Source organism: Ambystoma mexicanum, chromosome 3q (assembly GCF_040938575.1).
Source record: "Ambystoma mexicanum isolate Mex_15411 chromosome 3q, UKY_AmexF1_1, whole genome shotgun sequence".
Taxonomy (NCBI): domain Eukaryota; kingdom Metazoa; phylum Chordata; class Amphibia; order Caudata; family Ambystomatidae; genus Ambystoma; species Ambystoma mexicanum.
In genome coordinates this window covers 1,129,552,463-1,129,579,732 of record NC_090926.1, presented here as the reverse complement: position 1 = coordinate 1,129,579,732, position 27,270 = coordinate 1,129,552,463, and the positions used below count along the sequence as shown (strand labels likewise).

General features: G+C 44.8%; 1 protein-coding gene across 1 annotated transcript in view; it reads right to left on the bottom strand.

Moving 5' to 3' along the window:
- LOC138447672 (macrophage mannose receptor 1-like) overlaps positions 1–27,270 on the bottom strand; it is a 193,564-nt gene that overhangs the window by 68,193 nt on the left and 98,101 nt on the right. Inside the window, exons 5-6 of the mRNA XM_069603929.1 lie at positions 1,106–1,507; positions 399–544 (exon numbers count right to left, since the gene is read on the bottom strand). Of these exons, the coding sequence (XP_069460030.1) occupies positions 399–544; positions 1,106–1,507 (548 nt within the window). The remainder of the gene's footprint in view (positions 1–398; positions 545–1,105; positions 1,508–27,270) is intronic.

Sequence of the window (27,270 nt, the reverse complement as noted above, 5' to 3'; positions counted from 1 at the left end):
ACCCCTGAAATAGATGTTCAGGTGTATTTATTGAATCCGATAAATTCTCTAACATTTTGGGTATTTATAACTTGAGTGATGCTTGGTATTTTGGTCCAAAGCAACACCGAAGGGCAGGTAAAGATTGAAAGAACATCTGCAAATGTCTGTGTGGCATAACGTAGAGGCTGCCCTACTTTTTTTCTCCAGAATCTGAAACCTTTGACTTTCTGGATGTTTTGCACTACAGCGCCCATCAGACCAAACCCATATATTTGGGATGGGGGGTTTCATGGGAGCTGTAGTCCAACCATGTGATAAGCCAGAGGATGCAGGCCCCTGCTCTGCCTGGGTCTTTGATATAGCCTCATTTGGGGAAAAAGGCGAACCACCGGCCATGAAGGTGTTTTGTAGTTTACCTGTTCCTCCTTACTATTTATGGTCACCAGGAGCGAGGCCTGGGACAGGCACCAGCGGCTGGCAGCGTCCCATGAGTCTGCGGAGTAGGAGAAGTAGTAACAGTGGTCCTGGAAGAAGGTCCAACCTCTCTGGCAGGGTGAGGAAACTGCAGAGAGAAAGACAAAAGCTCAGGTTTAGAGTCAATTATATTGAGCACCCAATAATACCCAGTGAAATGGAGGGTCTGTTACATTTACTGGAGGTGACCTATATGTGCAAGAGAAAGAGAAGGCCCCACAATGCAGAGACAAGGTAGTAGAGGCTCTGTGAAGTGCAGGCCTTACATAACATGTTAGAGGCAGTGGAGGCTTGTAATATATGGTATAGTAGAGGGGTTTTGATTCAATTTATAAGCAGCAGCAGAAGGTCTACGTAACATAGAGGAGACCATTGAAACCTAGTAATATATAGAAGAAGCAGAGGAAATCCATTTACATATAGAAAAGCAAGAAGGACTCAGTGATGTATGGAAGGGGCAGCAGAGGGCCAATAATAGATACAAAACAGACAGTGAGTTTTCTATAGGATATGTATGAGCCGCTGAGTGCCTACACATTTCAGGCATTGGCAGTTGAGCGTCTATAAAGTACAATCTAGGAAGTAAAGGCCCTATATTATAGAGTAGAGGGCCTGTAAGTCATTTAAACAGATGGTTGGTAGGACTTACCCTCACAGGACCAGGAGCACACACTATCGTGGGTCCCATGGATAACCCAGCGGCTCCAGGGCCCGGTCCCAGTGTATAACATGACCAGCATGTGACGGTTGTTGCCGTAGTTGAAGTACAGGTCTGCCCCCTGGATGCCAAGCAGCGTACCGTTGGTGCACCCCCATTGCTGAAGCTCACTCTGCGCGTTGCAGGGGTATAGACGGACAGGGAGACGGGTGCTTTTGTTTGGGACCCCCACACACAGTCGGGTGGCCACGCTCAATAACCTCCCCCCGGAGAGCCACTGGAACTGCTGCTCGGTCGAGTTAATATCACAGGGTGCAACTGTCATATCTCTAAAGTGTTTGACTTCAGCACATTTTTCATGGTCCTCGTTAAACATCTGGAAGGTGCTAGAAGCTGAAAGACCAAGGAAGGGAGTGCTGTGAAATTATGGAACAATAACATGCAATAAACGCTAAATGCAAATTAATTTAGAAATACAATATACCCTTTCTCCCAGTTCTGCAGCCTAAAAGATAAAACACATCCAACAGACAGAAAGGAAATTGTGCTGGGTTTATGAGTGTGTAGTGCTGGAAAAGCGGTATGCAGTGACAATACCGAAAGAAAAAATCATGAACACAATAATAACTAATAATAATGAACGCATTTCTTTATTAACTAATGTAATAAAGATTCGATATGATAATATAAAATATCGAATTATGCATTGTCCTTCAATAATTATATAATGTTACTTTTTCAAATATTAACGCAGGGTGCAATTTTATTTTTGACCATTTGTTGTTGCTCGCTTATATGTGTTTTTCCATCGTGACGTCAACGGAAGTTCATATCTGCCTTTTTGTCTGCTCCTGGGATCCGACCGGAGGTGCTGCTGGACCCTGGATTTGCATTTTTTTCGATTGGTTATTGGTGGAGTTTTTAGGCTCCTTTCCTGGATTTGGATTTTTTTTTAAGGATTTTTGTAATTCTTTCTGGATTATGGAAATTTGTTCAGACCGGGTTGGGTGCGATTTTGAATTGGATTTTTTCACGTTTTATCCTTCTTTTTTTTTAGATGCGTTGGGTTGTGCTTTAATAATTTGGGCTTTGTCTCACAGTGTATTTATTTTCGGTTTGTCTTGGTTTAATGGACTTACCGTGAAATTTGAATTGGCATGGATAAACTATTTACAATTGCTTTGTTCATCCGTCAAGTCTACAAAGGTAAGTCAATTTAAACTGCTTTTTCTTCATGTATGCCATTGTTTTTATTTAGATCGAAGTTGTATTTTTGCCTTATTTTGGTATTAGTACTTTAGGTTAAAAGCAACACTCTGTAGATAAGAAATTGGTTCAAACTTTTCGAAGGTATGCATTCGTTTAGTCTACTTGCAGAATCTCTGTACTTTTTCCTGTGAATTTCTGTTTTGTCTCCCGATATTGGTTGAGCAATTTGTAATTCAGTGAATGAATGTTTGCTTATCAGTTGTTTAATAAAACTCCATAATGTGGCATTAATGGTGCTGAATTTGTGCCATAGGCTGTTGTTCCTGCCTTCTATGAAATTATTTGTTTCGGGGGTTTCTTGGATGCTGGCCAAGTAACAATTCCAAATACTTTGTGAAACTGTGGGTTTCTTTTCTTGCCACGTCTTGTTAGAATGCCAGTCCAATGGGTATATTTTAGGTTATTTATTCTAGCTAGCTTGCAACCATCGGTAATGATTAATGTTTGTTGTTTTGTATTCATTATTTTTTCGCCTTTTCATTAGCATCCATGTATTTCGTTATTATTTCATTACTTATTTTTTATTTGTTATTTTTTACATTCATTCTTTTGGTTTAGTTAAAATCACATGTACATCGAAATGGTTTAATGTAATGTAATGATGTAGCGGTTAGGAATCTGATGAGTATCAGTTAGTTCAGTGATATAGAAGCAATGACATCAGTTGTAAAACCGAGTTAGATATTATAAATAATAAACTCATACAAAATCAGTATTGCTATTCCACTTCTTTAAGCAGAAATGATGATAGAATCATGATGGTATGTTACTGCTGAAAACCGCAATCTATTCAACACCCTTCTGTTTGGTATGATTAGATTGAATGCAATGCCCAACATGGAATAATGTCATCTCGGGATGATGTCTTTCACTGAAATATCCTGTACTCGAGTTAAACAAGAAGAGATTAAGTGACTGATTCAACAAAGCGTTTTACAATGGTGCAATCCCACTGGAAAATGTTCTGTGAATCAGGCCTTTTGGGCCTGATTCACAGAAGCGTTTTATAAAGGCAAAACCCCATTAGAAGACGCTCTGTGAATCAGGGCCCAAATGTTTTACAGAGAAACAAAATTAGCTAATGCAAAGAAGCTTTTGTATATATGGAATCATGAAAAGGGAAGTACAATAAACTATACAACTTGTATTTCAGATTTTTACAAGCAATGATGGACAGAATGTTAATTGTTAATCACATAAGTAGTTTAGTATAGTTATGAATTGAACAATTATGTAAGTGTTATTAAAAATCAAGACAAGGTAAATAGTAAATTTCTGTTACATGGGACAGAACATCTCATGCAGCTTTTATGTAATGTGAACCTAAGCTGTGAACTTTGGTTCACATAAACTGTACATTTATGCAAGGACAAGCTTTCTTGAAAACAGACTACATTTTCCAGCTCTGTAAACAAGGCATTCAAAAGGCTAACTAAGAATGTTCATTATAGACCCACTAGATCCTGAACCTATTGTCCTTCCTATCTTTTTAAAAATAAAAGTACATGGAATTGAGCCGAATACAATTTGAATTTGTAGTGTCTTTGTAAATGGGAACAATGCACTATTCTGGGTACCCAGAATAGTGCATTGTTCCCATTTACAAAGACACTACAAATACACTAAATGTCAGCTTGATTTTGTATTCGGCTCAATTCCATGTACTTTTATTTTTAAGAAAATAGGAAGGATAATAGGTTCAGGATCTAGTGGGTCTGTAATGAACATTCTTAGTAGAAGAGGCATCAAACAAGTCCAGACCGCTGACATGGCAGAGAAATCAGCCATCATGCATAATGTCTTCTCCATTAAAAGAAGCCTATATCAAGAGCCTTTTGTTCATAGGAGCAGATGTCTCCGTTGATACAGGACCCTTGCAACACATGTAATTCATACCAAATTGTAATGTGCCTTAAAAAAACGATGTATTTTAAAGTGACAAGTGGGAAATACATTTTCAGAGGTAACTTTAGAAACATTTCTCTGATCTGAAAAATAAAGTTAGATCAGACTTCATTAAAAAAACAATGAGCAAGTGAAAAGGATACATTAAAATGGATGAACTATTAATACATTGGCATATTATAATAACTCTGTTTTGAATGCAACCTTCAAACCAAAAGGCTGACATTGGATTTGAATACTGTTGCAAATCTGAATATATATAATTGTTATTAATATGACATGTCCATGTGGCGAATTATAAGGGATTTTTGTATTGATTCAGCTGAATTAATCAACTTTTCAATACAAAAATTAAAAGCAACTCAACTCAACATCACAGAGAAATTTAACATATAAAAACAGATTAACATAATGAAATGAAATATAAGATCAAACTCATATTACAAATCTGATGTGAAGCATTGTTCATCTATCTTTTCACAGTGCCAGTTGATGTTTATATTTGCACATATTGACCTTATAAATCATATATTTCAAATGTAGAATTTGTGAAGTTTAATAGAATAGGCAAACAATCGATACTTTGTCATGATCTTTTCACTTGAGAATTGTTGAGATCACACTAATACACATTGTTCTATGGGTTATCGATCTTTATGACATAATGATTGTTTCCTAAGTCATGCTCCAGATATCATGCCGCCACAATTTACTTCATGAAATATGATCATGTGCCGTATTTGATCGGTGCAAGCATTAGCATAGCCAACAATCGAGTTATTTGTTACAACAGATTTTAGCATTGCAAGCTGTCCATTCCTTACACATCTATCATTTACACACATTTTACAACAGATCATTTTCTGGATCTTTAAAGTTAGACAGTTCCAATGCTGACAGTAAATTCGCAGTGGCGATTCTAATGCCAGTAGAGGGGGTAGTCAGAATTAATTGCCATCTTAAATTGGGATTCAGATCTCCCAGATATTGATAATAATTACTGAAACAAATGTGTCTTTCTGCCACCAGATCTGGGCAATGTATTATCAAACGTTTGTGTTTCCTTACTGGAGGGTTCACAACAGAAACGACAAAGGTTTTTATCAGCATTTATTACTTTTTGCTCCGCTAGCAGATCTCAAGTCAGCCATAGATTAAATCTTAGCCGCAAAATGAAGATCTGATAGCTGGTGAAGTACTCTTGCATAAATATGTTTCCATCACTCGAAACCTTTTTCCCCCAAAAGGATTTTCTGCAAAGTGTTTATACTGTAGGCAGAGTCTCCTCGTCTCTATCCAGTCATTTATATATATTTTTCGTTTGGCTCTATCAGGATCAGAGACAAGAACCTCGACTGTAACATCAACATTGACCAATACACGATAGATACCTCCTATCCATTCTTTGGCAAATACATGATTAGAGAACATCATATACTGAGACAATGTTTTTAGCAGTGTTTTTGGGTTAGTGGACATGAGACAAATTCCGAATAGGGCAAACAGACGCCAATGATATAGAGCACTCAAAGATATCAATCCCAGCTCATATATCACAACCAGGCAACCGGTATAAACTGTGGAAGCTGATAAACTTGACTTCAATATTTTCCCTCAAGTCTGTTAAAGAATGTATCTTGCAAAATCTTCATGGTTTCCAATCCATATAATAGGCCAGGGGTGCATTTCTGAATATAATATGTCAAAGCCAGGCATAAAGAAAATTTAGCATATCTACTAAGAATGATTTTTGTTTGCGATATGGCAGTGGTTATTTTCTGCTCCAGATTTGCTAGATGAGTTCTATTCTGGGGTTCTCTATCAATACTCATCCCCAAATAGGTATATTGAAGCACTACCTCCAATCTGACATTTTTTATGGTCTAATTCATTTTAATGCGAGTTGATTTGTTGGGGTTGTATGTTAAGATTTTTGTTTTTTGAAGATTTATTGTTAACTGATTTTCTTCAATATATTGTGTAAACGCATCCAGCAAATTCTGGAGGCCCATTGGAGTTTTTAAAATGGGAACCAAATCATCGGCATATAATAGAGCAGAAATGGGTATGCCATTTAATTTGGGGGAATCAGCAATGATGTTTCAAATGCATTCTTTATGTCATGTATGAAAAAAGTTAAAAGGCCTGAAGCGCGAATGAACCCCAGCTTGAGCCCTCTAGCCATACGAATGGAAGAAGAAAGCAGTCCCTCAGTGGTTAATCTAACTTGAATTGAGGTGTTTAATGTAGTGCATAGCTGATACCTCTCAGAGTTGATGGACAGCCTGCCATGTTAAGTTCAGACATGAGAAGTTTTCGGGACACAGAGTCAAATGAGGAATGGAAGTCTACGAATGAGAAATAAATCGTTTGTCTGCTGAAAAGTGCCTGGGCCTTGATGGCATTGAGACAAAATAAACTGATCTGATGGCGGTTCCCATTCCGGCTATAAATCCAGTCTGATTTGGATCTCGTTTTTGCTGTGACTGAGTCCAAGCATTAAAATCTTGCAAGTCTAGTCGGGCAAAAATCTTCCCCGGAGCGACAAGCAATGCTATCGGCCTATAATTAGTGGACGAGGAACAATCTCCTTTTGTGAAGATCGGTACTAGTAGTGATTTGCACCAAGAGGTTGGTAGTGTGCGTTTTAATACAATATCTCGAAAGATGATGTTTAATATTTTGTGGACCAGTTTTCGGAGTAAACATATAGTTACTCAGGCCACCAGGGACTGGTGCTCCCAAACCGCTAGATTTGGTTATGAGGTCTTCTATTATTTCTTCTGAGAATTGTAAGTCCCATGAGTCTGATGATTGTGGAGAGTATACCACATTATCAGAATCAGCATACAGATTAGAATAGTGTTTCAGCCATTGATGTTCCAGGACGCCGTTAATCTGGCTGCTGCTCTGTTTATTAGTTTCACTATTATTCAAAAAGGTCCAAATTTAGGCCGTGTTTTTGTTTTGTAGTGCATCCAACATGGCTTCACCATCTTTTTGAAACATAATTGCCTTTCTTCCTCGGGTCCAGTTTCTATACCTGCACTTGGCTATTACAAGGGCTCTTTGCCGCTCCATTGCTGGTAATCAAAGGATTGCTTTTTTCTCCTGTCTGAAATCTATCTTTCTCTGTTTAAAATAATGGTTTGGTAAAAAAATTGTATTGCCCCTACGGGTCGGCCATGTGTTTTTAAGCCTAAGTCGCTCGATTGTAGAAAAATTTCCTATGGACCTTACCCGAGTTTTCGTCCATTAAACGCACGCGAAAACAGGCACCAGGGAGCTGCCATTTTGTGATAATCCTATCATTTCCCCCATCGCCCTGGCTGACCTGCTTTTACGGCACTAAATCATATCCCCCGCCCCTGAGCCTGTCATCAGCAGACGCGTACCGCCCATTTCACAACGCCAAAGCACGTCTCGTGTCAACATTCGCTGCGCTTCAGCTAATGACGTGTCGCCATGGAAATGGCAGGACGCCTCTTTCCTCAATAAGTATAAACAGACCGTTTCACAACACACAACTGCAGATTTCCGATTCCATTCCTCTGTGTTACTTTGAGTGTTCTGTGACTCGTTTCTGTGCTCTGGTCAGCTACCTTCGTTGCTTGTAGCCCGTGTGGACAGATACCAGTACCACCGCTATCAATTATTTTAGTTTGTGCAACACACAATGGATACAATAATGCCCTACATGTACGAGCCCGAGTATACCGAGGAAGAACTACTGGAAAGGGAAACACGCGAAAACGATGGGGCTTCGGACAGCAGTTGGCAGGACGAATCAACGGATGAAGACACTGGAACTAGTTGCATGGACGGTGTTTCCACCTGGTGCACATGCAATCGGTGCGAGCTAATGCCAACCGAGGAGGAGTACTTCTGCTGCTGTGAAAACTCGGGATGCGTGGCCTACATTTCGGAAGGCGAACCACGACCGCAATGCATCACCGAAGCCAGACTTCAGGGCAGCCTGCCTCACACGGTCTGTGTTGAGGATAATGATGGTGCTTATGCACAAACTTTGCGCAACTGTTCGTCTTCGTAATCCGAGTAATGAGTAAGTATACTCTGCTTTTCATGCCACTCCCATTTCATGGTCTTCTACTATATCCAAAATTACATCTACATATCATTGTAACGCATGAAAGTCTTTCAATAGTGTGCAGTGTCTAGATAGCATTTGTCCGAGCAGAATGCCATTAGTTACAAGAATTGTCATTGACAACAAACGTTTATTAAACTTATCTTGGTCATTTCATTCCTTTTCGCAGGTGGTACAGGCTGGTGGCCTATCGTTCCTTTACATGGTGGCTTCACGGGAGGCTTGGACACCGCGTTCGAAGAGCGATACCCGCCTGTGCCGTTTGTGCCATAAAAGAAACGTTCCTGAGTGACAGCGGTCAGTACAGGTATTTTCTCTCGCTGTGCTGCAACCTGAACTGTACAATGTGTAAACTTTTGTATTTTTGTGTCATCAAAATAAGCTGCAAAATAAAACACCACATATATTTTAACAACGGTTGTTTCGATTTTTTAAATCAAGCAAGTGTGTCTCCATTCAAGGATGGACGTCAGACACCTGTGCTCGGAATGGGTGGAGTTCAGGTCGCTGTGAAGCGGGGTGGTCACTATCTAAGCTAACATAATATATTATCAATAATGCATGCATTAAATAACACTTGTTCAAAGTCTTTCAGTCGGTTATGTCTCTATAAAAGTCACACATGTATCAATACTATCAATGAACATTGGATTATACAGGCCTTAGGGCAAGGGTCTTGACCACTATAATACAGTGTTTGAAGTGTGGGTCTGTGCTCACAAGAATCTCCGATATGTGGCATTTGTTATTGATAGGCAACGATATACTGCAGTAGGGGTCTAATGTTAGTTGGGGATCTGCTAGGTGGCCATCATGGCGTGGACAGTGGTCTGGCACATGAAGAGAATACCTTGCAGGGACACAGGGTCAGAATGGCAGTAACTTTCCACTGGCGAGGGTGCGTGGGCAAGGACACGTTTGTGGAGATGAACAAGCCATGTGCTTGGTTCAGGCCGGTTCACATGCAGGACCGTGATCTCAGAGAGTGATGTGTTACATTTATTAGCTGTTGCAAGTACCTCTGAAGTTTTCAAGTCAGAGTGGGAACGAGGCTGTGGGCCATGTGCTCTGCGCGCTGTACTATCGCAGTGAGGCCTGGTCACCAAAATGGAGTGGAAAGGGGGTACAAAAATGGATGCCCCGTGTCCTGCTCAGTGTTCCCATCTACGCGAATGTCATGCAAAGTTAACATCACATAAGGGCAACGGACGGGCGCAAACGGCCAAGGTGCCAAACAGCATGTATACTTCAAAAGGTATCCCACGCCCAAGGGCTATCGCTCACATGGCCTCCTCAGACCCCATGTCTCCAGGCAGACCTCCCCTGAGGCAGGCCGCCCCCCTGCAATCCACATAAGTGTATCTCCATTCAGCAGTCTTCCTGTGCCTTATCTGCACGCCCCAGACCCATCCATCCCACCCCCTCTTTCAAAGGCAGTTCACACCCGGGGATGAGCGCTGGCATGGGGGGCTGTGACGGGCGCAAACGGCAAAGGTGCCAAACAGCATGTACATTTCAAAAGGTAACCCACGCCCAAGGGCCATCGCTCGCATGGCCTCCTCAGACCTCGTGTCTCCAGGCAGGCCTCCCCTGAGGCAGGCCGCCCCCCTGCAATAAACATAATACCACGACATACACATGTCATTCATTCACAAACACACCCCTGTTTCTAATACTTTATAAACCACTTGATATGTCTCATGAGAACATCTTTGTGCTTTGCAAGTCAACTCCTGAACCTTCTACCTGAGAAGCACTGAGATCTATGCTAATCTGCTCGTCGCCGTGCTATCTGTGACCGCTTCGAGCAAACTCGTCAGTGTGCTACCTGTGGCCATCTACCTGTTCTCCTGCAACATACTGCTCTGCTTGCTGAATCCAACTGTTTGTTGGTCAAGGTAAGGCCATGTATCCTAGGCATATTTCGGTTATTTTTACATTTCAATCTATTTGCTATTACAGTTCCCAATAGAGCTATGGTCATTGGTCTCATTGTTTTTGACTTGAGTTTCAATTGCTATGCTATCAATAGATCTATTTATTTTCATCTGTGTCAATTGTCATCGAATTGCATCCTTCGGGGGTCCAGTCTATAATGTAGGCATGGTTCCTTTTCGTGCAAGACAGAACATCCAAGGGACGAGTCACATGTTCAGAGTTTAGTCACATAATTTAAAACATTTCTGTAATTTATGCAAATACTAAGCCGCACATGATGAACTGGTATAGTTCCGGCGACCAAAACAAACCTTGCATTGAGCATGGTAATGTTCATTTACTTTTTTATGACATTTTTATTCATCAAGGTTTTATAATAATCTTGATATTTACTTTTCAGAATTTTCAACAATGCCTGCCTGTTCCATTAGCGGTTGCCCTTCGAAGACCCATGCTAAATCTGAAGGCACTACAATGCATGTGTTCCCGAAAACTGTTGATCGAATAAGAGAATGGGTCAGACATTGCGGATATCCACTGGATGAGCTGGAAAGTAGAGTCCAACAAGTCTTTGAAGACAAGAGGGGTGATTGATACCGCATCTGCAGCCGGCACTTTCCCTCGAACATGTACACCACATCTTGGGTAACAAAGAAGAATAAACGGTGATCGACACGAAAATTGCTTGCAAACGCTATTCACACTCTATTCGTCCACAATCTGCCACTAGTGAGTCAAGTGTCCGTTTTTAGCTTTAGGCCTTGCGGTAGTGTGTAGGCAGCCGAATGGATTCATTGATATTTTAGGTGTTGTTTCCAATTTGTATTACTTTCAACATGGATATGAGTGTATAGCTTTGTGAATAATGACATTTATCAATATATTATTTTTAGATTTCATAACCCACAAACGAAATCTATATATGGGCACAGGGAACTGTGCTATATTGCGCATTACTCAAGTATTCTGTCTCCTTACATGGCAATTTTAAATATTGGCATTTCATTATCAAACAATAATTTATCTTTACAACTTCTTGACTATCCCATGAATCTGAAGCAATAACATTCTTCTTCCGTCACATGCTCGCAGTTATCAACCACTTCTAGCGCGTATCAGGTAATCATACTTGACTATTCCGCTACAGACTTGTTTTATGCATGTCAAGTAATAGTTTGTATGTATCGTGTGATTATTTTACCAATTGTTTGGTTAGTGCTTTCCAATTGATATACACCTTAGTTGTCGTCCCCTGGTGTTTGTTTTCAGTTATAATTAGTGTTATCCATACTAATGCAAGTACTATCTTTCCGGGAGATGCTGAAGGGTCCACCACATTGACAACACCCCTAGATGTTCTTCAGCAGCCCGAGGTATGGATACTGACAGCTCAACTGACCGTGATCATCAGGACTGGAACACTTGTCGTTTGATTGTTCTATACCATGTTTAATTTGTGGTTAGCCGTTGATATGTTCCTGTGCGGTTGACCCCAAGCGTGTGTTGTGTTTTCAATATTGTAATCCTTACTAATGCAAATACTATGTTTCAGGCAGTTGTTGAATCATCAACCCACGCACTTGATGCAGAGCCTGACATTCAAGTAATTCCGGTGGAAGCGGGACCATGCGGATACGAATCGGCGCAACAGCTTTCGGAAGTGCGCACCACATTGACAACAGCCCTAGATATTCTTCAGCAGCATGAGGTATGGATACTGACAGCTCCATCGAGCCTGATCATATAACGTGATTCCATTTGCTATACTTTCTTCCCTATTAACGCAAGTACTGTGTTTCAGGGAGATGATGGAGCTTCCACTACAATCACAAGATCCCATTTAGATGATGCAGATGTAAAGAAATCGGAGAAATAAGTCGATTAAATCTGATCATTTTTAAATATTCTTTCATTCTTTTAGACAATGCAACATTTGTGGTTATCTCTTTATATGTACCTGTGCCGTCGACCCCAAGTGTGTGTTATGTTTACGATATTGAAAACCATACTAACGCAAGTACTGTGTTTCAGGGAGTTGCTGATGCCTCCTCTTCAATACAATCATTCGTGGCAGTCCATGCAGAGCCAGAGGTATGGATACTGACAGCTCCATCGAACTAGGTCATCAGAGCTCGAATACTTGTCGTTTGATTGTTCCACACAATGTTTAAATCGTGTTTGGCTATTGAGATGTACATGTGTGTTCGTCCTCACGTGCGTTTTATGCTAACAATATTTTAATACACAGTAATGAAAATACTATGTTTCAGAGAGTCGATGGAGCCTCATTCCATGCTGTCTATGCGGATACAGAAAATATAGTCGTTGCAGCGCAAGAGGAAGGGGAGACATGCGGATACGTATCGGAGCAACAGCGTGCAGATGTTGATGGTCGAGTCAAAAAAGTTGCAAAGAAACAAAAATAAGGTTAGTTACAAACAGTTAATAACTTTAGACTTTTTTTGTGCTGGGGACTTTTTTATGTTTTTTTAAAGTCAATTGTACTATACTTTATCTTGTGTTTAAACTGAACATCCCTTTTCCAATCTGTCCTCTAGTTACCCGTGGGTCTACGAACTATACATATACAGACAGTGAAGCGAATGAGAGATGTTGCTTGCCAGACCATTTACACTATGGAGGAACTATTAATTCAGACGCGGCGTGTTGAGACTCGGGATGCTCATGTCCAATGTTACAAAATGAAATGAATGTGTCCAGAGAATCCAGCAAAGTTGTATTGGACCATTGCTACAGTACGACCGCACCACCGCAACAACATGATACTGGATGTATTGAAGATAGCTCTGAAGTACTCGCAGATCAATTTACACAATCTACACCCGCCAAAAAATTGCCACCAAAAAAGCTGTCAACATTGTTGTGTTCTCCCATCAATGTTGAAGTAGCAGATGTTGAAATGACAGAGAATGAACCAGCAGCAGCATTCACTGACGCATCAGAACTTGATAGCAGCGATATTTCTTTCAAATGTGGTGATATGTCCTCAACGTCACAGGCCGAAACAACTTTGACGCAGGATGACAGTCTAATCAAAGAGGACAAATACATAGTATTCGACAGTTGTTTGATGGATATTATAAGTATGCTGAAATGTGGGCATTCCGTCAGAGGGAAAGTATGTGGGAAGCCATTGATTCATGTGACTCATCAAAAACAAGGCAGTAACGTCACAATACATGCCGCCTGTAGATTACATCATACGTTCTCATGGTCTGCACAACCGATGCTGGGGAAACTGCCAGCAGGCAATCTACTGTGTGCAGCTGCATCACTTTTTAGTAGATCCAGTTTTAGAAAGTTAAAGTCTTTCTTTCAGTTTGTGGGACTCCATTTAATTTAAAAAACGCAGTTCTACAAATACCAACATGATTATCTGTTTCCGGCCATTAGTGATGCTTGGAAAATCGAACAATTGTCTCTAGCAAGTACATTCGAAGGCAAACGATTCAGGCTAGCCGGCGATGGACAGTGCGTCAGCCCTGGATTTTCTGCCAAGTACTGCACCTACCACTTTCAGGACATGGATAGTAAGAAAATTGTGAGTTCGGTGGTCGTGCAGGTAACACAATGTACATCCTCAGTGGCCATGGAGAAACTAGGATTTATAAAATCAGTGGAATATCTGCAATCGAGTGGAATGCGCATCGACCTCATTGCCACGGACAGACACGTTTCAATTGCCAAGACAATGAGAGAGCAGTTCCCACATATTAAACATCAATTTGACGTATGGCATCTTGCTAAATGAATCAATATGAAAATCTCGGCTGCAGGGGAAAAAAAAGGTTTGGAAAGTATTTCAGAGTGGTCCCAGTCTATCAGCAACCATCTTTGGTGGAGCTCCAAAACTTGTGTCTTTGCAGTATTGACTATAACTGACTGCTTAAGCCATTGAGGATTGATTTTAGCATTTGGTAGATCCCATGTCCAGGACAAAGTAAGCATGTGATGGTCATTATGGGTTTGTTCTATGATTACAAATCTGTCCACTACAGTGAATAGGTGAACATCTACATAGATGTAGTCAATAATGCTTTTTGATAAACCTCTGCTCCATGTGTTATGGGGTGGTACATCACCAGTCAGAGAGCCATTGGCCATCCTAAGATTTCTTTCGGCCATTAGCATGGTCCATCTGCTAACATCAGAGAACCTGGGTATGTGGTCCATAGTAAGGCAGGTTAAATTGATATCCCCCAAGACAATGGTGCTCGAGATGTCCGAAGCCAAAAGGTGTCATGCAGGGGGTTACCCTCCCGAACCTCCTCCTCACCTTGACCTTTGGAAGAGCTGTCCTTGGGGTCTGTCTGTTTCTTCCTTCTAGTTCTTCATGGGTCTGATTCTTTCTCTTCCTGATGCTTCCTTTCCTTCTTTGCGTGTAAATAGGCTCTGGCTCCTTCCGTGGCCACCTTGACCGGTGTCATGTCACGCGGGAGACTGGGGTCTGCCGCTCCCATTTCCTCCTGGCGAGTCTACCCGCGCGTTCGCGTCTGGGGACTCGCCGGGAGGGGAGCGACGGGTTACGGGGCCGGCGGCCTTCGGCACATGCGCGGAGGACCTCTCTCTCGGTTCCGCGCATGCGCCGTGGACTGGGCTCGCCTCCTTGGAGGGGCTTGCCTTCCAAGCCTCGTTGTGGGTTCGCCGGCGCCCGGAAACGAAACGGCTTGCGTTCCAGGCCTCTCGGGCGCCGGCGGCCCATAAAAGAGGCCGCGAGTCAAAGCGGGTCGCGTCTCAACGCGGTTCGCTTCGCTCGCCTCGTTGTTCCTGCCTCCAGTACTTACCTGTGGCCTGTCCTGGGCCTGCCTGCCTCCAGTCCTTACCTGTGGCCTGTCCTGGGCCTGCCTGCCCCCAGTCCTTACCTATGGCCTGTCCTGGGCCTGCCTGCCTCCAGTCCTTATCTGTGGCCTGTCCTGGGCCAGCCTGCCTCCAGTCCTTACCCGGGTCCTGTCCTGGGCCTGCCTGCCTCCAGTCCTTACCTGTGGCCTGCCCTGGGCCAGCCTGCCTCCAGTCCTTACCCGGGTCCTGTCCTGGGCCTGCCTGCCACCAGTCCTTACCTGGGTCCTGCCCTGGGCCAGCCTGCCTCCAGCTCTTACCTGGGTCCTGTCCTGGGTCTGTCTGCCTCCAGTCCTTACCTGGGTCCTGTTCTGGGCCAGCCAGCCTCCAGCTACTACCTGGGTCCTGTCCTGGGTCAGCCTTCCCTCAGCCCTTTCCTGAGTCCTGTCCTGAGTCATTTACCATCCATTGTGTATATGGGTCATACCCTATGCTAGCCTTCATTCTCCTGTTCCATCCTGGGCACGTTTAGACAGTTCTTATTTGGCCAGACAGCAAGCTCCAACTGACCTCACTCTTTCCTGTCTTGCCTGACTCCGAACTTTATCCTGTGCACCATTGGAACCATCAGCACCAGCCAAGCTCCTTTTGCCTACGGCGAATACCTTTTCTGCTACACTGGTCTATCTACCAACTGCCGCTGCACTGAGGTTCTTGGAAGATTCATGGTCTTAATATCAAGTTCCACCTGGACTATGGTTCCATCCATCTGAGCCTACAATCCTCTTGTCACGCATATCTGGAGAGTGCCTTTCGTGACATTGGGAGTTGGTCCATCCTTCACCCAGTTTCTCTTTTGGGTGGTGGAGAGGCTGATTCCTCGTGCCGCTATTTCATCAGTTCCCGGACTCCAGACTGGCGACCTCTGCGAGATCAACCACCAAGACTACAGGTACGCGGTCCTCTCGGGCCAATCAGCTTGACAGATTGAGACGCCTGCCTTCTGATTCAGAGATGGATGAATCGCAAGACATGAGGAACGAGTTGCTAGCGCTCAGGGCCGAGATGACCGCCCTGCGTCAGGAGAATCAAACATTACGTCAAATGATAACGCAAGGAGCACCCAGTACCTCTCAAGTAGAGGGATCATTGGCTCAGACAACACCCATCAAATTCGACGGAGACCCTAGACGGGTGGCAGAGTTTTGTAACCACTGCAGGATACATTTTCTCTTCAGGTCTACCTACTTCAACAACGATAGGGCCAAGATTGGTTACATCCTGGGGAACCTAACTGGGAACGCATTAGCTTGGGCAACTCCGTTTGTGGTTACGAACAGTCCTATTTTGAATGACTTTGCTGCCTTTGAAAAGGCCTTCCTTGAGGTGTTCCAGACGCCGAACCTGGCCTCCGTTGCACAGAATCAATTGATGGACTACAAACAGGGAAGCACTGACATTATCACCTACATCAGCCGCTTCCGACTTTTGGCTACCGACTCCCAGTGGCCCGAAATTACACAGAAGACACTGTTTCGTCGAGGCCTGAGAGAGGAGTACAAGGATGAGTTACTCCACATCCCTGAACCAGAGAGCCTTCAACTCTTGATTGATCAAGTACTCCGTATTGACCAAAGGTTAGCCGAACGAAAGGCTGAGAGACGTCGGCTTGACAGAAGCGGTCCCCGGAAGACCAATTCACCCGCTGGTTCATTCGGGTCGACCGAGTCCGGACCTGAGCCCATGCAAGTAGGAGCCATGAGAGGACCTTTGACGGAAGAAGAGAAGAAACGAAGGAGGTCTTTGCGTTTGTGTCTTTACTGTGGAGCAGCTGGGCATTATTTGGGTACGTGTCCTTTGCGTCCGCAGAAGAAGAAGTCGGGAAACTAAGAGACCTGTCGTATACGGGAAGGGCAACGACAGGTCCTATCCCTTCCTCAGACCCTTCTGTTATTTGTTCTATTCGTCTGCCCATGCAACCAGCGGTGCTACAGACCCTGAAGGTCTGAATTAAATTACCAAACAAGAACCTGGAAGTATCTGGTCTACTGGACTGTGGGGCTTCCGGCAATTACATTGACGAAACGTTCGTCTCCAGACATAAGATACCACTCATTTCCAGACACACACCTCTGTCGGTGGAGCTTATTGATGGTACTCCCTTGTCTTCTGGACCCGTTAGTCGGTTCACAGTTGGACTGGCTCTTCTGATTGCTGATCATTACGAGGAACTTGCCTTTGATGTTATTAAGTCACCGAACTACAAGGTGGTCTTGGGATTACCTTGGTTGCAACACCACAATCCTTTGATAGACTGGAGAACCCAGACCTTGACCTTTTCATCCATAAGGTGTGCTCAAGAATGCAAGCTACCGGTTCCCACCATGGCCGTTTCGACTGCTCTAGAAACAGACAGCAATGGGGTCCATCTATGTTCCACGTCTCTGGTCCCACATGAATATTCCGAATTCAAACAGGTTTTTTCTGAACCCGGCAACATACCCCTTCCTCCACACCGTTCCTTTGATTGCTCCATTGACCTGCTGCCGAACCACGTTATTCCCCATGGGAAACTATGTGCTTTAACACGTGACGAGAAGCAAGTTCTTCAGGAGTATTTGTCAGAGAGTCTAGAAAAGGGGTACATTGTGCCGTCAAAATCACCTGCAGGATTTCCCCTGTTTTTTGTAAAGAAAAAAGAAGGTACATTGAGACCCTGTGTCGACTACCGGCAGTTGAATGACATAACAGCCAAGGACCGGTATCCTTTACCTTTAATTCGCAGTATCCTTGAAACCCTGCATACTGCGCGAATCTTCTCCAAATTGGACCTCCGCGGAGCTTATCATTTGGTGCGCATCAGGAGTGGGGACAAGTGGAAGACAGCTTTCAAGACATCTTTTGGGCATTTTGAATACAGGGTTATGCCTTTCGGCTTATGTAATGCCCCCGCTGTTTTTCAACGATTCATGGACTACATCTTTGGTGATCTGCTAGGATTATCCGTCTGGGTTTATCTGGACGACATATTGATATTTTCTAAATCCTTAGACGAGCATGTGGAACACGTTTGTGAGGTCCTTCATCGGCTGTCCATCAATAACCTGTTCGCCAAAGCAGAGAAATGTAGCTTTCACCAACCTAGCATTGAGTTCTTGGGATTTGTTATCAATCAAGAAGGTATTGGGATGGATCCCAAGAAGGTGCGAGCCATACAAGAATGGAAACATCCACACGATACCAAGGCTCTCCAACGCTTTTTGGGATTTGCAAACTTTTACAGGTGCTTTATTCCACAGTTCTCGCAGATCTCGGCGCCCCTCACCAGGCTAACCAGCAGCAAGATCGCTTTCGAATGGGATGCCGTGGCTTCTCAGGCTTTCAACGTATTGAAGTCGGCCTTTATGGCTGCCCCGATCCTGCGCCATCCCCAGGAAGAGTTGCCCTACATAGTGGAGGCCGATGCTTCCAGCTTCGCGGTAGGAGCAGTCCTTCTTCAGAAAGATCCAACCACGTTAGTGGAACATCCAGTGGCCTATTATTCTCGCAAGTTGAGTCCCAGCGAACGAAACTACGCGGTGATTGAAAAGGAACTGTTGGCCATCAAGACCGCATTCGAGGAATGGAGACATTTTCTCCTCGGAGCTCGCTTTTCTGTGGAGGTGCGGACAGACCATCGCAATCTGCAATATCTTCGCTCTCTGCAATGTCGGACTCCTCGTCAAGCCCGGTGGGCCTTCTTCTTCTCTCCGTTTAAGTTCCATGTTACTTATATCCCGGGAACCTCCAATATAAAGGCGGATGCTCTTTCCAGGTCCCTGGAAAACGTAGATGGGACGCCTTGTCCAGATCTGCCACTGATTTCTCCTCGCCATTTTTTGCTGGCCTTGTCCTCTCACCTTAAGTCCATCGCGGAAGCCACTCGGTCGGATCCAGAAAGAACGACCCTTCTTAGTCGGCAATTGGTTTCAGAACGAGATGGACTGTTGTTTTTTCAGAAAAGACTCTACATACCTAGAGGAGCTGTTAGAAGGGGCATTCTACATGGATTCCATGATTCACCCATAGAAGGACATCGCGGGGTCAGAGCCACTCGAGAGTTGATATCCCGACAGTTCTGGTGGCCTGGTTGGGCGACCGAGGTCCAGAAGTACATCGACAGCTGTCCAATTTGTGCCCAGTGCAAGGTTCCCAGAAGACGACCATTGGGTTTGTTAATGCCCACTGAAATAGCTCCCTATCCATGGCATACAATCGCTACCGATTTCATTGTGGATTTGCCTCCATCAGAAGGGTACACCTGTATAATGGTGGTTGTGGACAGCTTCACCAAACTGGCCCATTTCATCCCATTCCAGAAGATCCCTACAGCTACTCAAATGGCTTCAGCATTTCTGCACGACATCTACCGGTTGCACGGCCTACCGGAGAAGATCATATCGGATAGAGGAACCCAGTTCCTTTCATCATTTTGGAGACAGGTGTGTGGTCATCTGGGAATACATAGAGCTCTAAGCTCAGGCTACCACCCGCAGACCAATGGGCTAACCGAAAGGACCAATCAGACTTTGGAGGGGTACCTCCGCTGTTTTGCCAATGCCACACAGTCTAATTGGAAAGATGGTTTGGATCTGGCCGAAGTATCCTACAACAACACCGTTCATGCTTCCATTGGAGTCAGCCCATTCTTCTGTTCCACTGGTCTACATCCTCGGTTGATGCCTTTTCAACCAGTTCCATCTAGTACTGTTCCTTCTGCTGATGGCCTGGTCTTACACATCCGGGAACAACAAGAACTGGCACGCAAGATCTTGAGTGAAGCCAAGGATCGGATGAAGAGACAGGCAGACAGGAAGAGGAGTGCAGAACCCAATTTCCAGGAGGGTGACAAGGCGTGGTTGTCCTCAAAGAACTTGCCCCTCGATATTTGGGACCCTTTGTTATCTCCAAACGGTTGTCCTCTGTAGCCTTCCGTCTTCGCCTACCCTCTTCTTGGCGTGTACATCCCGTTTTTCATGTGTCCCTGTTGAAGCCCTATGTGGTCGATGATTACGGCCGCACCTCTCCTCGCCCGGCCTCTGTTCTGGTGCAGGGCGTCCCTGAGTTTGAGGTACACGAGATCTGTGATGCCCGTTACCGTAGAGGGGTGCTCCACTATCTGGTTGATTGGAAGGGGTACCCAGCCTGTGATCGTACATGGGAACCGCACCAGCACGTACATGCTCCCCGGCTGATACGTGAGTTCTACGTACGATTTCCCTGGAAACCTGGGGCCCCGGGTCTTCCTGGGAGGGGGCATAGTGTCATGTCACGCGGGAGACTGGGGTCTGCCGCTCCCATTTCCTCCTGGCGAGTCTACCCGCGTGTTCGCGTCTGGGGACTCGCCGGGAGGGGAGCGACTGGTTACGGGGCCGGCGGCCTTCGGCGCATGCGCGGAGGACCTCTCTCTCGGTTCCGCGCATGCGCCGTGGACTGGGCTCGCCTCCTTGGAGGTGCTTGCCTTCCAAGCCTCGTTGTGGGTTCGCCGGCGCCCGGAAACGGAACGGCTTGCGTTCCAGGCCTCTCGGGCGCCGGCGGCCCATAAAAGAGGCAGCGAGTCAAAGCGGGTCGCGTCTCAACGCGGTTCGCTTCGCTCGCCTCGTTGTTCCTGCCTCCAGTACTTACCTGTGGCCTGTCCTGGGCCTGCCTGCCTCCAGTCCTTACCTGTGGCCTGTCCTGGGCCTGCCTGCCCCCGGTCCTTACCTGTGGCCTGTCCTGGGCCTGCCTGCCTCTAGTCCTTATCTGTGGCCTGTCCTGGGCCAGCCTGCCTCCAGTCCTTACCCGGGTCCTGTCCTGGGCCTGCCTGCCTCCAGTCCTTACCTGTGGCCTGCCCTGGGCCAGCCTGCCTCCAGTCCTTACCCGGGTCCTGTCCTGGGCCTGCCTGCCACCAGTCCTTACCTGGGTCCTGCCCTGGGCCAGCCTGCCTCCAGCTCTTACCTGGGTCCTGTCCTGGGCCTGTCTGCCTCCAGTCCTTACCTGGGTCCTGTTCTGGGCCAGCCTTCCCTCAGCCCTTTCCTGAGTCCTGTCCTGAGTCATTTACCATCCATTGTGTATATGGGTCATACCCTATGCTAGCCTTCATTCTCCTGTTCCATTCTGGGCACGTTTAGACAGTTCTTATTTGGCCAGACAGCAAGCTCCAACTGACCTCACTCTTTCCTGTCTTGCCTGACTCCGAACTTTATCCTGTGCACCATTGGAACCATCAGCACCAGCCAAGCTCCTTTTGCCTACGGCGAATACCTTTTCTGCTACACTGGTCTATCTACCAACTGCCGCTGCACTGAGGTTCTTGGAAGATTCATGGTCTTAATATCAAGTTCCACCTGGACTATGGTTCCATCCATCTGAGCCTACAATCCTCTTGTCACGCATATCTGGAGAGTGCCTTTCGTGACATTGGGAGTTGGTCCATCCTTCACCCAGTTTCTCTTTTGGGTGGTGGAGAGGCTGATTCCTCGTGCCGCTATTTCATCAGTTCCCGGACTCCAGACTGGCGACCTCTGCGAGATCAACCACCAAGACTACAGGTACGCGGTCCTCTCGGGCCAATCAGCTTGACAACCGGACTGAGAACCTGGTCACGGGGAACTCCAAGGAGCCGATCCGAGGAAAAAAGCTGTAGGCACCAAAAAACCCTGGTAGATGTTGTAGCACGTTCTGTGCAGATCGCAGAAAGGACATTGATGCTGGTAAGTATCGCACCTAGTCTTGACCAATGGTAGCTGATGAAGTGCATTCAAGTCAGCAGGAAACTTCTATTGTACATACAAGGGTATGTCTTGGTCCACTCGAAAGGTATGTCCGCATTCAATATAGCTGTTCCGTGTAGCTGGGAGTTGGAGCAAAAGCCCACTGGCAGTGTCCAGAAGATAGCACTAACAGAATAGTGTAACAATAAAGAAAGAAGATAGACACCTCGCAAGATGACAGTCAGGTAGGAAAAGAAAAGAAAACTAGAGTACGAAACTAAGAGAGAATCTGCTGACACTTGTGAAGGAAAAAACTCATCGAGACCAGAGGTGGCAGTGTTAGCGCAAGTAAATGGTAGGAAGTGTGAGGTGCGCGGAAGACCAGCTGATAGGAAAGATAAGGAGTAATACTAGTAAGGGTCAGAGTTAGAACAAGCAAATGGTAAGAAGTGCGAGGAGCGCGGAAGAACAGCAACAAGTGAGAGAGGTTAGAATGAGAATGAAATGTAGCAGACTACTGAGCTGGAAATTGGAGAGCAGGAACACGAAGCAAAATCCAAGCTGGGAACAAGAGAAGGAGTACTGAGGAGAGGCGTAGACCGAAGGGGAACACTGTGCAAGCCCAGCGGCGTAGTCCAGGAAGTGACGAATGCAACGCACCATTTCTAGGGAACGGTGCATTAATAAACAGCAGTCCGCCATCTTGCTTGAGGACTAAACCGCGCTTGCTAAAGCGGCGTCTAGTCTTCAGTTTCCAATGTTGCCACACCTTCCAAATGCAGTGCCTGACAAAAGGATCATGTCTAGAAGTTGAATAAGCGCTGTGTAAAAGCAGTCATCAGTTATCCCGGCTGGGTTTCTATATATATTCAGCAAAGCTATATTATACACCTGATAACTGATTTTAAGCAATTGTAAAAAATAATTTGGGGCAGCCCACGGTTGCATTGAGAATCCAGTGCTTTTCTTTACGGCTACAAGGAGGTCTAGTGTTGGTCTACCTCTTTTGAAGGACTTTGCTGGAAGTAAAACAATGTCATGATCATCCCATAGTGGCGTATTGGTTAGCAGGTTTCCTGTAAGGCTACTGTATCAAATTTATCTATGAGATTGTCTAAGGACGATTGCAGATGGGCATGGCCACGAGTATTCCAGCAGGCAAGGGTTATCTATTTTGTTCACTGGTTGTTATGCCTTAGCATGCGGCACACAGAATAATTGTTGCCTTTCTTTGTGAATGCATTTTTCATGCTTGGTCATCGGGGTTTGGATTTGATGCTTGCAGGAAGATTATCTTTTGTGTCGGGATCCTGTGAAACAATTGAACCTAGTCTAAATAGGCCCATCTTTGTCTTCCATATGGTGTTCAACACCACACTGGATAGACTCCAAAGTCGAACAATGGATAAATCACTGTCACTCAAGAACTCTACCTGGTCTATATCGATCGATGTAATGTCTTCTAGATAAGGCACCTCAGCAAAAATATTCATAATGCTTGATCTACTTAAGTCATACTTCTCGTAGGGTGGCGCACGGCATTTCATTATCAAAGAATGAGCTCAAGGTGGACACTTCAATTATTGGGGCATTTAGGCTATTCACACCCTGCCCAAACCTTGAATTCACGATGTTTCTTAAGTCCCCTCTATTGGGAAGTGCAGTGTGGCCACACAATCCTGTTAATGGCCGAGGTTTTTCAATTGCGACACAGCATGCTGGAGTTTGCATGTGGCTGTTCTGTTGCATGCAACTGGATTGTTTCTGTTCCATGTCAAACGCAGTGATAGTTCTATTGATGGATAGATTTTTATCTTTAAGTTGAATATCAAGATAAACATCTACAGCTTTTCTGATCTCACTACACCTTTGTTCGTATATTGGGTCCTTTTTAGTCCTTATGTTTTGATTCTCAACTGTTTTGATCGTTTTGCAGGTTGACTGGGCCGTCCTTGACTGCGCTGCTGCGGCTTCAGCATCTTCTTCTACGACTGCAATAAGATTGTTTAAGGGCGCATGTGTTAAAGAAAAATCTTTTGGTCATTCGATGGTAAAGCTTTAGTGAATTGTTTTGCAGTCTGAGCATTTGTTGACTCAGTGTTGTTTGAGCTTTGCTGTTTAGAATTACTAGGTCTAATACTCAGGGGTAGGCTGGTCGCCATGATTTTTTGGAGCCTATCTGCTTCGTTTTAGGCTGAAGTTCGGGCCGCGTTTTTACATGCACATCCTCATCCGAAAAAAATTCAAAATAATGTGATGTGTGAGCTACTGGAGGCGTAGACATATCTTGATCTACACTAATCCAGGAGTCATTGATTTGGTCGATCACATCAGTGCCACAGTTAACCTCAACTGGCCGAATTACTCAGTCAGTTAATGTGGGTGCAATTACTTATGGCACGGATGACGTGTTGGAGGCCATTAAAAGAACCAGCACCTCCAGAGCTCCAGGACTGAACAAAACCTCAAATAGCTTCTTCAGAAGAGCCATGATAGAATGGGCAGGGATTTTGAGGCTCTTTCTGACGACATCCCGAGGACAGCCATCAACGTGGAGAACGCTGTACATTATCCGGATCTATAAATGGGGTAGCAGATCTGATGCTAAAAACTATCGACCTATCTCTATTTTAGATGCTGATCCTGAAACACCTAGGCTCAACACAAAAACCAGTAATCACCTTTTCAGACCGGCTTCCAAATAAACCATGGCACAAATTTGAATGGATATGTGTTGGGCTGTCTCCAGGATCTTGTCAATAAATAAAAATATTCTGTCATACATCTGGCAACCCTGGACTTATCCAATGCCTTCGTTAACGTTTCCGTACCCAGACTCTGGGCAAAATTAAGAAGTGGGGTATTCCCGATGGTCTGCTGAAGTTGATCATTAAACTGCAAGAAGATACTAACGTCCAAGTTAGGCTAAACTTGGATGGCAGACTATCTGAAAAGATACGGTCTGAGGCAGGGGTGCGTCGTCGCCTCCTGCCTCTGCAATTTATACATTGCAGATCTTTTGTTGGAGGCAGACATTGGAAATATTGCAATATGTTGGATGGCCTACGCCAACGACTTTGTGCTACTGGATTGTACCCAAACAGGGCTATGTTGCCTCTTGGCTGCATTTGAAGGCTTTGCAAGAGAAAACATCTTAAGATCAATTCCCAATAAACGCAAGTAATGCCGCTTGTAAGGAGAGCACAAAAAAACACACTAAGTTGCTCTGTGAACGGGGGTTGCCCTAGAGAGGGTCAAGACAACTGTTTACCTTGGTTTTCCAATCATTAGTTCTCCAGACAGAGATTTCCTCAGGAATTACCTGAGAGCGAAAGCAGATCATTACATTCCACAAATGAAAAGAATCCTGTCTGGGTGCCCCGAAGTGGTGTCGGAATTGAAACAATATTATGCCTCCTATCGTAACAATTGTATGTGTATTGGCCTACGCCAAGTTGTCTAAACATCATATGCGAACAAACTCCACGGCAAGGTCTTGACCTTAGAGAAAGTAATGTAAGTCGCCATCTTGGATTAAGCCGCCATTTTAGGTTCTCTTGTTAGATGGAACTCACCCTGAACATCAAAATGGAGGCCGAATGACATTTTGAGTAAGATTCTGGCCGTTGTGACCTCCGTACACATGAATAATCAATATGCCTGCAGGCCACTTGTCGGGGTCGCGAACTGAGACCTTGTCTTACTGATGACCTATGTGTAAATGTACAACTATATCAGTGAAACTAATCAAAATGAATTACTGCATTCAGTTTCTTCAACAAATTTAACCCCAGCAAATTCTCTCCACAGTTCGAAGTCAGGAGGAAGGGACAATGGTCCGTGAAGGGACCCAAAGAAACAGACACCGGCGAAGAAACCGGACAGGCAATTGGTATACCCGAAAACCCTACAGAAACATTTGTTTGCCCTGACAGTGGAATGTTTGGAACCCGGGAATGATCAATGGAGCACTTCTGTGCTCCAGTGTCTATCAAAAACTGATGTTTCCTATTCCCCACTAATAATTCAACGTAGGGACCTTTCTGATTAACGGGAATAGGTGAAGGTTCCAAACTCTGCTCAGCAGATCACGAAAATGTTAGAACAAGTCTGGGTGAATGATAAAATTTTGAAGATTGCACAGCGACATGTTCAGAATTGTATGATTTGCTTACAGCACAATGTGGGAAAGTGGACAGTAACTCCAAGGGGTAGTTTTGGGCCCCCTTCTGTCCCCTTCGAGGTCATCCACTTTGATTTTATTGAGATGGAACGGTGTAACAATCTAAAATATGTTCTTGTGATTATTTGTGCTTTTAGTAAATGGGTCGAGGCTTTCCCCATTAAGGATGCTACTGCCATGACCACTGCAAAGACTATGGTAAAAGAATTCTTTCCACGATTTGGGCTTCCAAGGGTAATTTGGTCGGACAACGGTCCCCATTTTGGTGCAGCAGTAATTTTGCAGATATGCACAGCGTTACACATGGAAAAACAATTTCACTCAGCTAGACATCCTTAAAGTGCTGGGTTGGTAGAGAGACATAACGGTATCCTGAAGAATAAGCTTGCCAAAACATGTGCCGGCACCAAATTGAAATGGCCAGAAGCCTTACCTATTGTATTGTTAGCCATGCGTACTACACCTCAAACTAAGACTGGGCTCTCTCCATTTGAGGTAGTGATCGGGAGACCTGCTAACATTTGGGGTCTTCCGAAGCCTAAAGCATTGAGGGAGGTTGATAATGTGTTGCTTGTAGACTACTGTAACCAGTTGACTAAAAATCTGTATCTCATTTATCATCAGGTCCAATCAGCTTTACCTGTATGGTTTACGGGCCCAGGACACAACATACAGCCTGGAAGTTAGGTCCTAGTGAAGGCCTACGAAAGGTCTTCTTGTCTCGCGCCCCGCTGGCGGGGACCCCACCAGGTGCTGTTGGTCACCCAAACAGCAGTGCGTGTGGCTGGAAAGAAGCATTGGATCCACGCGATGCATGTCAAGAAACTTCCTCACCCGACGCCACACGTTACAGAAGAAGCAGAACCCCTCGCTGATGCTACAATCTCTGATCCTGGAGTAGCAAACAGCGTTGTGAGTGCGTCTGAGAATTCCTCTGAGCCCGTGGAGCTTGGGGAACAGTCCATTTCGTCTCCGCACTCTTTTAAAAAGTCACTTCCGGAAAACACTGTTTCAAGTTCTGCGACTTCCGTCGCCTCCGATACGTTGCTTCCCTCAGGAAGTGACATTACCTTATTTCCAGATCAAACAGTACCGGGTACCACCAGGTACGACCTTCGATGAAGAAAATAGAACTATGGCACAGGTTTTGCCTGTGCATCTGGAAAGAAAAAGTTATTGAGAGTTTCCTTTCTCTTGCAAAAGGAAGTTTGTTTTTGAGAAAAAA